We start from the raw sequence: 14,030 nt of genomic DNA, 5'->3' as shown, positions 1-14,030 counted from the left end.
GAATTTCTGTTAGGTATAATTTAGAAGAATTTTTGTGAAATCAGACCATTTGATAAAGGTAAACAAAACAAACTACAACTGAAATTTAACAAAATTATGGATTTGCCTGTAAATCTGGAGCTTAACACAATTTGTAGAATGTGCACGACTAGTTTACTGGACCAGGAATGTTATATAATAGACGAAGATCTTGAGGATTTAGTTTATTTGCTGACATCAATAAAAGTAAGAAAAATTTTCATGTTTTATAACAAAATTTACTTAATTACACTGTTTACTTTTAGTTTGATCACATAGAACATAAAGAGGACTTAAGAATGTGCATAAACTGCTTCGAATGTCTAAGAACATTCAATGATTATAGAACAAATTGCATAAACATCCATGATCGACTAATCAAACTGGATCTTCGTGAAAAGATTGAAGAACTAGATCCAGAGAAGTATGTTGTAGAGGAAATATCAGAAACAAATGATGAGATGATAGAATTTACTGAAACTGATGATGAGGAGTTGCTTTTAAATAATCCAGTAAAAAATGAGGAAATTGTGTATGCTGTTGAAAAGATAATGAGTGACAGCGAGTATCAGGAAGAAATAATCATTCCTAAATCATCAATAAAAATGTCACCATCAAAGAAATTAGACACATCAATGGAGAAAGGCAAAGAAATTTACCAAAAGCTCCTCCAAAAATGTCTAATTTGTGGCAAGATGATTGAAAAGAACCGAATGGAAGGACACATAAATAAGCACAACAACTTGAGACCATATTCATGCACTGAATGCAATAAGGAATTTTATTGCAAGCAGCTACTAAGACTTCATAAGACATCAATCCATACAAATATAAAAGTCAAGTGTGAAACTTGTGATAAATTATTTCCATCGGCACGAGCGCTTTACTCACACAATTTAAGACATAAAAATGAAAATCGCTATGTGTGCAGTTTATGTGACAAAAAGTTCAACAATTCAAACTCATTAAAAAGGCACATGGCAATACATTCTGGTGTTCGGGAATTTGTTTGTACGATTTGTGGTGTTGGCTTTTATCGGCGATTCAACTTAGATGTACACATCAAAAATGTCCATAATCAGACAAAAGAATTTATGTGTACGTATGATGACTGTAAAAAGAGTTTTGGATATGCAAGATTACTTAAAGATCATATAAGGAAGCATCATCAAGTTAATTTACTAGAAAATGTTGAGTTTTAGGATTAAGTTGCGATATAAGACCCAAAAAGTTGTTTCAATAAATTAAGATTTTCTCATTTTATAATTATTAAAATAGCACAGATTTTTCACTTTTCTTAGGAAAGTAAGTCGTGACTAATTGTAGGCGTATAGCTACATATATAAAGATTTTGCATCTTTTCGGCGAGTGATCAACATTTTCATTCACTGATTTCGTGATATGTTTACCGAAAAAAAAGCATTGACCTTATAAATTACTTCCAATCAAGACCCATTCAAGGACAATTTTATTATTTTGTTGCTAAAATGTGAAAATTATAATTTTCACTGGATTATTTGGAATGGAAAGTTTTCGAGAGTCATAAGACATATTTTCTTATGTACATAGCGAATTTTCATGAGTGTTATAACAGTATTAACTGTTATGTCTTAGACTCTTACAAAGACTTGACTGAAGCCTCATTTTAAAGTCAAATGATTATCGAATAAAATAAATTGACATTTTTTATTTTTAAATCATTCTTTTATTGGATAGGATTCTTGTTTTATGCAGGAAGAAGAATTAGTATTCTAATAGGATTTAGGATACTTATTAATAGAATTTTAATACCCAATAGATTTTAGCTAAATTTCAGAAATGACCCTTAAAATTTTTTTTAAATTCAAAGGTTCAAATTATTTTCAAAATTTTGAAAACCGTTAGATTTTTGAACTTTAAAATAATTTTCTGCCAAAGGCTCAAAATAATTTCAAAATATACAAAACCGGTAGATTTTTGAACTTTAAAATAATTTTCTAAAAAAGGCTCAAATTATTTTCAAAATTTTTAATCCCGTTAGATTTTTGAACTTGAACATAAATCTCAAAAATTCGTTACTATTTTCAGTCAATTCAACATATTTCTAGGAATATCATCCGAATTCTAAGTAAGTAATGTAATAAATTCCTATAAAATGACATCATGCACTTTAATATCACGCAAATCTGAACTGATTTCAATGTAATTGTAGTCCATTTAGGACTTTTTTCTGGCTGTTGCTAAATGAATGCAAAATAGTTTTGCAAACACAAAATTTCATCATTTAAGTTCATGACTATCATTATCGTCATGATGATAATGATCTTGTTAATTTTCACAGCTATACAAAAAAGAAAAGGGAGCAAAAGTCAATCAAAAAGCAGTTTTCGTTAGATTTGAATTAAAGTGATGCACAATTGGCATATTTTATTATAATTTCCAAAGTAGGCTAATTAATTAAGCTTAAAAAATTGACACAAAAAAAGTTAAAAATTTTAAAATAAAAATATCATCTCATTTGCACTTCACAAATTAAATTTATATCATGCATCTAGTCTAAAAAGTGTCACCTAAATTCATTACCAATGTAATTTAAAACCTAATAGTAGCTTTATTTTTGCATTGATACTTCGTATTAATCGATGAGAATATTAAATCACAAAATGAGGAGTGAATTAACGTCAATAAATAATTACTGATCTTGAAAGCATATTTAAACATAAAAAAATTATTCTAAGAAATTTGATATCTAATTCACATCCATCACATATGACCATCCATCCTCTCTCTACACGTTCTTAAATAATTTTTAATTATTTAATTTAGTTAATTTTTTTCTTTGAGAAACTCTTGTCGCTTTAAGCTTAAAACTTCCGTGTTGACTTGGATACCATTTGTTTAACCGAGAATGAGCTCAGGGCTAATCCAATTGCAGCAAGTAATGCAGCGGATACTCCAGTATGATCGCTTTTTGCGATCGTTCGAACCGGTCCATTCACTTCTGAAGCGATCTGTAATTAAATTAAATATAAAATATGTTAATAAGCATGACATGTGTGTGCATATATCATTATCAAAAATATTTGGATACGAGCAGTCTATAATGTCACATGAAACATGTTTGGAGGTCGGCAAAAAGACGTTTGCCGTGAATCAAAACATTACGCGATAGTCATCTCGTCATCAAGGTCATTTGAGGGATTTCACAGAATTTTATTAAAGAATATATTTTATCTTCTGTTTACAAAAGGCGAGAATTGAGGTCTTGATGCGCAAAAAAGTTTCCTAGTCTTCTTATTATTTTATTGATGCTAACTAACTTGACTGGCTGTTAGATAATCAGCTGAACATTTAGAAGATACATGCTTTTCTTCTTATTTTCGTTTTGTAAATATAGAAAGAAAATCACTTGCCGAAATCTAATGTATGACATTGAAGGCACTACAAACAAAAACATTATCAGCATTTCTAGGGCATTATAGCATAATACCAAATCTATTGTGTCTACATTTTGTCTACTGTTTGATTTCTATGTCCGGTTTTTGTATGGACTGTGAATCTCCATAGCAATAGCTTGTGTCGCAATATTTGTTTTTATGCTGCATACTTTAAAAGCATGAAATAACTGTCAAAAATTGGTTTGAACGCATTTGAACTTTGCAGTTCAAAAAATTTGAAATATTTTTAGTCGTTATTTTTTAAATTATTTTTGTCCGTTATTTTTGCAGCAGCCAACTGTAGATTTAGTGAATGCGTTCTTGCCGTACTTATACAGCTATGCTTTTGCAATTATTTTTCTTCGTTGTCTTGTAATTTAAGTACAGCTATTACACAATCTTTAACAGAGCCGTGAGGGAAATTTGAGACTCAACAAAGAAACCTGACACATCTGTCTGTCTTTATGAAGCATGGTTGAATGTATGACTTTTGGACTTGCATATTGCGGATACAACAAGTATAATCGTTTCTGTCCAATACAGTATATACCTTTTCTTTTGAAGTGGATATAACCGGATTTCAAGGTTATTGTCAGAAACAAAAAGTGGATATTCATCCACAATCTACTATCTATGCCGTAATTATCTGCGTACTTATTTGTACTGTATTTAATGATAATAGAATGAATTGCCCCAAATTATTAATAGATCGCAGTAGTCTGCGGCGCCAATTGGACTTTAATATGAGAAAGTTTTTAAATTATTTTTCACTTGTCTTGTATCCATGCGAATATTTTTGTGACTATATTTATAAATAAAATTAAATGATCAGAATCGTCACAATATGAAAATGTGTTCCTACAACTTTTTATGGCTAACTTCCTTACACTCGTACTCAAGGAAAGATATTTAAATTTCATTACGGAAGTTAAACTTGTCTGCATGGAGAATACTGATTGATGCATGCATGCAGATGAAGTAATTGAAAGTTATGCATGTATTGGACTTGGTATTTCCAAAGAATGTTGCATGTGAATCATCTTAGGTAATAAAAAAAATGTATTAAAAGTGAAAACTCACCTGACTGTAGTTCAATCTAAAGGCATACGCTAAGGCTTGACTTGTCTTCATATTCTTATGCTGCGCTCTACTTAATATTGATGTTCGATAGCGAGCTAAATCTGCAAATTGTTCGACAAAACAATAATTTAATACTTTTGATTATCACTTTTAACTGTAATTAATATGCACTGGATTATTTTAGATTTTTTATAGTCTTTAGTATCATTTATCTTGTTCACTTGAACTAATTCTGACTTTTAAATGCTGCGTCTTCAAAATGATTATGGAAAATGTCTATCAGTGCTGGGAAAAATGTGTATAAATATGAATAAAAAAATTAAAGTTTCTTACATGAAAGTGATTGCGGAGGAAAGAATGTTCGAAACTTTATTCCGAATCACATTTGTTCGAACACATTGGTATGGGCAGAGACTGTACATTTCTGCTGAAAATTCAACTTATTTATGATCCAGTTAGAAAAAGTTCTGATTTTTAAAAATTAAACTTTTTAGTTACAGACAGACAATTTTAAGTTCCTGGATGACTAAGAAACAGCTTAAAAACTAACTATTGGCAATTAAATAGACAAATCATATGAATTTTGTACACTAACTAACATTCACTAAAAATTGTCTCGAAAGTCAAAATTTTGGATATGCCATCAAATTCCTTTACTTTACATGATTAGCATCACCTAATACTATTGATTTTACTCACTTTTATTGAAAATACAACACTAAATTTTTACAAAAGTACTTTTTTTAAGGATTTTGACATTTATTTCAATGCTTGCTTGTTGCTACATTAAATTTATAAAAATTTTGTTTTCACAATTTTTACCGTCTTTTTACGATTTGAAAAGCATTGTTTAAAACCATTCAATTCCAAAAAGCCATACAATTCCTCAAAAAAGTGCCTCAAAACCATACAACAGCAATTCGTCAGTTGTGTTTTCAAATACATTCTATGCCAACTCTGACATTTATCAAAGACACAAACCATTCATTTTGCAAATAATTTTCTAAAAGGTAAGAATTGACTATGATTTATTTACTTATTTCGCTGGTTCCACAGATCAATCACGATCCACGACCTGGACTATGATATAATGTACTTATCGAAATAAATTCTCCCACAACAGCAAAAGGGAAATGACAAACTTCAAAAACATCCAGTGAATAAATGAAAACATAAGATCCAGTATGCCTTAATTGTACAATTATGTAACGGCTTTTTGTGAAACAAATTTATGAAAACGACCTCGTGACACGCGTGGAAGCTAAAACTTCCATATCTATTCAGTTCTAAAATAGTCGAGGTATATTCACAACATAAAATAATGTTCTCCGCAATTTTTAAGATTTAATCGAAAAGGAGACGTTTTTTACTATAATTAAATAGTGTATTTGTTAATTCTGATATTTATTCTTTTATCTAGTGACGAGTTAAATCAATTACTGTGAAATGTTACAGAAAATTCATTGTTTTAAAATTTTAGTTGCGTTTTGTCTAAGTTTATGTATATTTGAAAGTGGTAAGTCAGTCTTTGGATCTTATGTGCTGTGTGTGGAAAGAGTTGAACCAAAAAAAAAAAAATCAATTTAATAGTTTTGAGGAAGGAAAGAAACAAAAAAAATTAGAGAGAAAAGCACGCTGAGTAACTGAAAGTTGAGAAAATTACATTTCGGTCGAAATCGATTTGATTTGTGTATAATAATTATTTTAAGTGTTAAAAAGAGCGAGGTCATAAATGATTTTCTCTAGTTAAATAAATAGAATCAAAATTCAAAATTTGTCCTCAATACAGTGCAATCGACAATTGATCATCTGTCAATGACATTTAATAGAATAAACGAATTGTTATTGATGATAAAATGATATGCAAAGAGGTTAATAAAGTCTTTCCTGAAAAGAAAAAAAATTATTGCGACTTATGCTACTTAACTTAACATTTCAATTGGCTACGAACATTATTGTGATATCAACAATTCCACTTTTTTGTATAAGGTATTTTATTGTAGGTGTTTGTGAGTCAGTAGATCTTGTTATTGTACACATTTAGAAAGAAAAATTTAACTGGATCTCGGTGCTTCAATAATCTGTGCTTAATCTTAAAAATATAAGATATCTTAGTTTCATTTCTGGATTACCACTAATCTCCTTACAATTCCGAAAGCTGATTAAGAGTTTACTACTCATCATTTCGGCAACAGATAATAAATCTCAAGTGTATCTCAGATAATAAACTTCATTTTATCATTTTTTGGACCTTACACAATCCAAGAGTAGTTTATCTCGTTCAAATTTCCAATGACTAATATTTTTCAATCATTGGATGACTGCTAAATTTTCAAGTGTTATCATGTGCAAACCTAAGGTTTCAAGTGTCATGGATCATTTACGATAGCTAATCAAATTTCTTTTAAGACATTCCTAAGATCAGATATCGGAGTCGATCTAAATTCTTTCCGGTTCGCTAAGAATAGATTTAAATTTGCATAGAATTTTTCTCTGCTGACTCTTGTGAAGTATAAAATTTCATACAAATATCAATCTGTACTCAGAGAACTTTGACGAGCTCAATTTGCTTTCGTCCTCTGCTTAAGATGATACCTGATCGGAACGAATTCAAGTACTTAGTCAAATGGCAATTGACTTAGTCAAGTAGTAGCCAATTGCAAAAAGCAACTAAAATGGGCATTCGACTACCATTTGACTCAAAGTCGTCATGGCGTCTCGGCGTCATGGCGACAATTTCTTAATGTGTGCTTACTGACATGTCTCATTGAGCTAAGACTGATTTCTTTGACTCTGGTATACTTTACGCTTAAAAGACAATGAGCATACCCACCTTAATGAGCTTGATCATAAGTATACTCATTTAATCTAATTGAACAAGATCCTAGTCTGTTCAGCTACTATATTGAGTGTACAATCTCGAATGTCTAGTTTAGTATTGGACAACCTGTGTTGTTGTGAATCTAGTAATTGCAATCTAGACATTAATTCAAGTTGTTCACTCTTGACACACTGGAATGTTCTAGTGATGTGCTTATACTGTACCGTATTATACCAGTACCAAACAAATCAACATCCAGAAACAGTGAAAAACAGTCTATTAGCACACACTTATCCTTGACTCGATTCGGATCATTCTCAGGTTTAATCATAAAATGCAGTAAATATGTATATATTTCCACTTATCATCGTTATACACACAGAGTGCACAATTGTAATAAAAGAAGTGATAATGAACTTTGCGAGTATTAAATTATCGAAATAATAAAAAAAAGTGTGTAGTTTGTATAGTAATTTTTATGTAAATGAACTGTATTGGAAACCGCATAAGTAGTCAGTTTTAATAGATGTGATGTGGATGAAAGTAAATGTAAAGAAGAGATGAAATAATAAATATTATGAAATGCTCTTCGCACACCAAAATAACAAATGTATATCCATATTAACTCACTGAAATTAAATATCATACGAATCTTTTTTTTTTTGTCGAAAGATTATACAGCTTTGAGTTCTCTCACCGCAATATTTCTCGACTGGTTTAACCAGCTCATTAATAAATGTTTTATTTTATTTCTTTTATTTTTTTTTTGTCAATGCATTCTACTCATCTTCATTTCTGCTAATTCACGGACATTCTCGTTCTGTATTCTTTGCGATATTCTTTAATTGACAATCGGCATGTTTACTGAAATGAGCGTAGAATTGACCCTAACCGGCAAAGAGACTGTTTTAGGTTCCGTACATTAGCATACAAAGGGCATACTCACATTAATGAGCATACTCAAAGCATACTTTTTTTCATACAAATTAGTTTTCTCACAAAAGTTAGTATACTCAGAGTATGACCTTGGTCTGTTAGGGGTAGTAATCTTTCTGTATTATGAAAGCATACTGTCTGCCTGTTAGTATGAGTCGTCATTCCCGACAGGACAAATAAACGTAATAACTAGTTGATGGCAAGTTAATATCCAGTTGATGACTACTTCTAACGTTTTTTTGTCCATTCGTTTGTATGGGAACGGAGATAGCAAGTTGAAAGCTTGTTTGTTGGGGCAGCCACTGTATAAGCGAGAGGTTTGAATAGTAGATTTTAATCTAGTCTTTTAAGCACATATCCCACCAAGTTAGGTTGATTATACTCAATTAATATAATCGAGCATACTCTATTTTGTGAGCATACTCAAGAGCATGATCCTTGTCTTACTCGTTTAATCTCTGAGTTTTGACATTTAATAGGCATTCCTTCATTACTGTCTTAAGCCATGTTGCTTTTGGAGCACCAGAAAAATTCCCTTGTGGATTCTAGTCAATGGTGGTATAGCAAGCTTGTGACTCTCCCACCAACTACAACATTATAAAGCTCCTTGTCTTTTCAGGAACAATTATCAAACTTGTATTTAAGTGCAAAAAATGAAATTTTACTTTTTTGTGTCTAAGCCGCCCTCACAACAACAGATTTTTCTGTTACTTTCTTCAATTTTTTTTATACGTCACGAGTCTTGAGAGTTTATTATGGATTTCTTTCTAAATGTACCGTTAGCAAGTCTCTCTTTTTTTTCGCTAAATATTGACGAAAATATTACTGTTCTATATATTAGCATGCGACGAGAGTCGCAAGCAACAAGACTAATATTATCGACAAATCGTTCTAGTTTACCTTTAATTCCCTTATTAGATATCATATACATCTATATACATGATATGTCTATATAAGCTACAATTACATATTCTGTTTTTGTTTCGATGATGCGTGTCCGTCGTTAAGCATATCGTAAAGCATTTATCACAACATTTTTATTATGTCTCGTTTACTTCACATTTATGTTGAAAAAAAAAATATGTCGTACGGAAAGCTATAATTTCTTTCGACGACTACTGTTAATGAACGAAAATCAAATTAAGCTAGCAAACGGCCTCTCTTTTACTATGGATATGCTCGCCAGGTAGCATGTTGGTTTCTTTTTCATGTCTAAATGATATTATATAACAATTATGTTTAGTACTAGTCTTGTAGGCTGTTTAAAATGAGTGATGTATGTATCTCATGCCTGGAATTCCATCACTGAAAGTCAACTGAAAAATCAAATTTAAAAATTTTGAACTTGAATTTTTGAACTTTTGAAAAATTCAAATTTTAATCGACCGTTAATTTTCAAATTTCAACAAACCGCTAAATTGCAAGACAGACAAAAATACCAAAACTATAGATTTAAAGAAATATCTATGCAAATGACGAAATTGGATGATTCAAAAATTGAATGTGAATTTCCAAATGATATAATTATACTGTCATACTGGCGACTATGCGTATTAACACCGTGAGGTTTACTTAATGTCATTATTAGATGAGTGTCGATTACATGTCATTAGAATTTGTTTTCATCTTGCACAATTGCTGACATGTGAACTTTCGAGTTCCACCTTTTCCGCACATATTCAGCACACAGCAAAGTGAAAAAAATTCCAATTTCTTAGGTATTTTTTCCTTCCTCGGAATTTGTGACTGTAAAAAACCCAATCAAGCTTTAATCTGTATTAGCATTGATATTAAAAGAACAAATATTTTCTTGTCGTATTTCCAGTTGTATTAACAGAATCAACAATAAATGAACAGATAGCTCCATTGAATGACAGTAGTAAGCAACAAGTGACGACGTCATCGAGTATCACAACCACAAAAGTACCTGAAAGTAGAGTCGTACCGCTTAAGCCATCACAGAATGTGACACCAACAATTGCGTCATCACTGGCGCCTGAAATTAAAATTTCGAATAAAACTGGAAATTTCTCAGAGAGTGCTGAAAATGGACCGGAGATTCAATGGTATGTGATGGCTGAAAACTTTGTTTGGTCTTGTGGGTTGGATTTGAGCTTTAAAATCTATTGCTGTCGATTACTGACATATTTAAGCTATAAATTACAATTCAATACTTTCTCATAATTCAGCTATGCGTTTATATCAGCTAACAAGTCTTATTGACTGTTTTAATTAACATTAAAATGAAGCTACGTCAATAGATTTTTTCGCAAATACCAAAACAACATGTTTAATATCATTTCTGATTTTAGGACTGATGTCGATATAACAGATGAAGAACGTAACAAGACGTTAATGAATAATAACATTAAGGAAATTCAAGAAGATTCCCACGATTATTACAACAGTACGGTTATTCAAAATGAAAATTTTACAAATCTACATAGGCAGAGTATCTACGCAGATTGTGCAAATCTTACCATAAATAAGCTTCTGTCAAAGAGTCATCGAAGAGCAATGACTGTAAAGTTACCATTTGAATTTTATTTCTATGGACATCCAATAAACAATATAACGTAAGACACACACAGCTTCCTTAAAATTTGAGACAAAGACAATGACGTTATTTATGTTAATTTAATTTACAGAATTGCAACGGGAGGCTTTTTATATGCAGGTACAATGAACTTTTTTTAATTTCCATCAATTGCTGTTTGATAAAAAATATTTAATTTATTCATATTAGGTGACTACATTCATAGTTGGCTTGCAGCAACGCAGTATATATCGCCATTAATGGCTAACTTTGACCCCAGCTTGTCAAATGATTCATACGTAAAATATTGCGAAGACGGTAAGAAACGGAACCGTTAAATTTTGTTTACACAAATCATTTACATGACAAATTTGTTCTTGTTCCTTTATAGACAAAGCTTTTCATGTTTATTGGGAGAGAGTTTATCTACAAAACAAACAAGATGTCGGACCATTCACATTTAGTGCCTCGTTATATCAGGATGGTGACATTGTTTTTGCTTACTATTTCCTGCCAATACCTGTTACACAAATAGAAGATGATAAGCATCCAGTTAAAGTAGGTGTTAGTGATGCATATATTATCGATAAGACTGTCTTTCAAGCACGAAGGAAGACAATATTTGAATATCATCGAGTCAACTTTCCCGGCCCAGAGATAAGAAATTTCACAAAAATTAAGTTAACACCTTTACCAACATGTCATACATTTAATGATTGTCAGTCATGCTTAGAAAATGATATTAAATTTACATGTAATTGGTGTCCTTCACTGGCTAGATGTTCATCAGGTGTTGATAGACGTCGTCAAGAATGGACTAATCATGGTAAGCTGTCTTACTTGTTTTATTATTATTATTATTATTTATTTTTAGACTATTGTTGTGCGTAGTTTGTTTATCGAAAAAGCGGTGTTGACATGCTATAGTATTTACTGCTATCACCTTAATTTTTCTTTTTAATTGTTTCGTATTTTACGATAAACCCAAATTGTCTTCTTAATAGATTAAAATTTTACGTCGTTTTGTTATTGATATTTTGAAGGACATTGCGATAATTGAAGTGTTCTAGTGTAATAGTTTGATTGGAAATATAACGGTTTTTAAAAATTCAAAAGTAATTCCAGTGGAATAATTTGACTGGAAAAATAACGGTTTTCAAAAATTCAAAAGTAATACCAGTGGAATAATTTGACTGAAAAAAAAAACGGTTTTTAAAATTTCAAAAAGAATTTTAAATCAAATCTTCCAAACTTCCACTGGAATATATCAATAGATTTAATTAAAAATGTCCATTTCAATCAACTTGACATCCATAACATTCAGCATAGAATTTAATCAAAGCAAAGCCTTTTTAACAATACAAAACCCGCAAATTTTAATTAAGACTGACTTTATTGCGATAACCTTATCAAAAAATAAATTATGTCATGACCAAATATTTTAATTCTCTTTTTAGGATGCGATAAATCACAGTTTACTGACGTGAAGCTTTGTGCAGCAAATCCAGAGTTCCCCGGAACAACAAAACCAAATATAAGTAGCACTAGTGTAGTTCCAATTGTAACAAAAGATGATAAGATATCTGTGGACAGAATAGCATCGCCAGTAACTCAGCATGAACGAAAAGCCAGTTCAGGATTTGTGACAACAATTTGTGCTATATTTGCAATTGTAGTTCTTGGAATTTGTTGGATATTTTATGCATACACACATCCGCACACTAGCAGTGGACAATTCTTAATTCAATATAGACCAAATGCATGGCGTTGGCGCCGTGGAGAAGCACGATACACAGCAGCTACAATTCACATGTAGATGCTTAAAATTAAATCTCTTACTTCTCACTTTCCTGTACTTATAGTTAGTGTGCGTGTGTATGTATGGATCGATATAGCGAATATGTGATGACTTTAACGATGTTGCAATTTCAAAAAAACACATTTTTTTATACTTTTTTATGTTAAATTTTTTACTTTGCGTATTTTTAATGAATTAAGATGATGAAATTTCATGGAATCGCTCGTTACTCAGTCAGGATTTTTACAATTTTATTCTCGATAATTTATTTATGCATCGAAATACATTCCACTTACCTCCAACGATTACCTTAATAACGATACAAAAGGGAATATGCTCAAAACTAGAAAAAACCGACCAGAACTTCCATAAATAAATTAAAGCATGCTTTAGATTCCATGAATTTATCGAGCAAGGATACACACCATTCTCCTATCATATACGGATATTAACAATTAATCAAAAAATATTTTAAATTTTTTTCTACGCTTTTATACACGATAGTAAGCAAGGATGTATTTTTCATTGTTTGAAAAAAAAAGCTTATTTAATTTATATTTGCAATAATTTTAGACAGTTCAATTTTTATAACTTTTAACGATTTTTAAAAATTCAAATTTTTCAGTCAAAATTTTTTGAACTTGAAATTTAAATTTTGATTTAACCGTTAAATGTTCTATAAATTGAACTTTAATTTTCTTAAGTAAAATCAATCATTTCTCAATGTTTTTAATAATTAATCACTTAAAACCATCCCTTGCACAGTCTGTATTGGAACAAAAAAGGTTAGATCTATGCACTTATGTAAAATTTTTGTTCACACAATTTGTTTAGACTTAATATGTAGGCCTATTATTGTTTAATTAGCTCTAAATTGGTTCGATTTATCACAAGAAACTATGTCCGTTCTTAAGGAAATACCAATAAATCTATACATATGAATAATATTATTAATAAAATTAAAAAATGTATGTAAAAGAAAACAAAAATAAATATTTTTTCACCAAATATTTGAAATTATTTTGTGATGAATGGTATTGAACCAAATTTAATGGGCATATACTCACTCACAAGACAGTTCTAAGAATTAATTTTAAAACTGATTGCAATGGTAAAATTTATATATATATGAAAAATATTTTATTATGATAAATGGAAAGAAAAATTTTATATGAATAACTTTATGCCTATTATGACAACAATAAATGAAATAAATTTTTCATAACAAAAAAACTGATTGTCACTTTGTTTACTTTTATTAAGTGATTTGCCTCGTCTGTAAATTTGAATGTCGACAGGCCCATAAAAGTCATGACAGATTGGAATTAAAATCAATAAAATTATTGTTTTATTAATTTGAAAGGAAAAGTGTGTCGTGAATACGATAGATTAATAGCATTTGATAGCTATTACCGAAGATATGGG

The 14,030-nt window shown here is 30.4% G+C and overlaps 3 protein-coding genes and 1 long non-coding RNA gene across 4 annotated transcripts; 2 read left to right on the top strand and 2 right to left on the bottom strand.

Moving 5' to 3' along the window:
- The first annotated feature begins 32 nt into the window (after nt 1-32).
- Nucleotides 33-1,293, top strand: LOC139087017 (myoneurin-like). The gene is made up of 2 exons (XM_070635708.1): nt 33-225; nt 285-1,293. Exons 1-2 carry the CDS (start codon nt 97-99, stop codon nt 1,218-1,220), a joined length of 1,065 nt encoding a protein of 354 aa, XP_070491809.1. The 5' UTR covers nt 33-96; the 3' UTR covers nt 1,221-1,293.
- Nucleotides 49-4,745, bottom strand: LOC139087018 (uncharacterized). The gene is made up of 2 exons (XM_070635709.1): nt 4,515-4,745; nt 49-3,008 (listed from the first exon to the last, which is right to left on the bottom strand). Exons 1-2 carry the CDS (start codon nt 4,563-4,565, stop codon nt 2,862-2,864), a joined length of 198 nt encoding a protein of 65 aa, XP_070491810.1. The 5' UTR covers nt 4,566-4,745; the 3' UTR covers nt 49-2,861.
- Nucleotides 4,746-5,807: 1,062 nt separating this feature from the next.
- l(1)G0289 (lethal (1) G0289) lies at nt 5,808-13,735 on the top strand. The gene is made up of 7 exons (XM_070635623.1): nt 5,808-6,030; nt 10,097-10,337; nt 10,584-10,847; nt 10,920-10,948; nt 11,018-11,125; nt 11,199-11,633; nt 12,265-13,735. Exons 1-7 carry the CDS (start codon nt 5,961-5,963, stop codon nt 12,621-12,623), a joined length of 1,506 nt encoding a protein of 501 aa, XP_070491724.1. The 5' UTR covers nt 5,808-5,960; the 3' UTR covers nt 12,624-13,735.
- Nucleotides 6,252-6,851, bottom strand: LOC139086959 (uncharacterized). Its single transcript, XR_011544087.1, has 3 exons — nt 6,662-6,851; nt 6,466-6,606; nt 6,252-6,401 (listed from the first exon to the last, which is right to left on the bottom strand). It is a non-coding gene; the product is annotated as an uncharacterized lncRNA (long non-coding RNA).
- Nucleotides 13,736-14,030: the final 295 nt, after the last annotated feature.

Source organism: Chironomus tepperi, unplaced genomic scaffold (assembly GCF_022539635.2).
Source record: "Chironomus tepperi strain 1889 unplaced genomic scaffold, CSIRO-AGI_Ctep_v1 contig_93, whole genome shotgun sequence".
Taxonomy (NCBI): domain Eukaryota; kingdom Metazoa; phylum Arthropoda; class Insecta; order Diptera; family Chironomidae; genus Chironomus; species Chironomus tepperi.
This window is presented reverse-complemented; position numbering and strand designations above follow the sequence as displayed.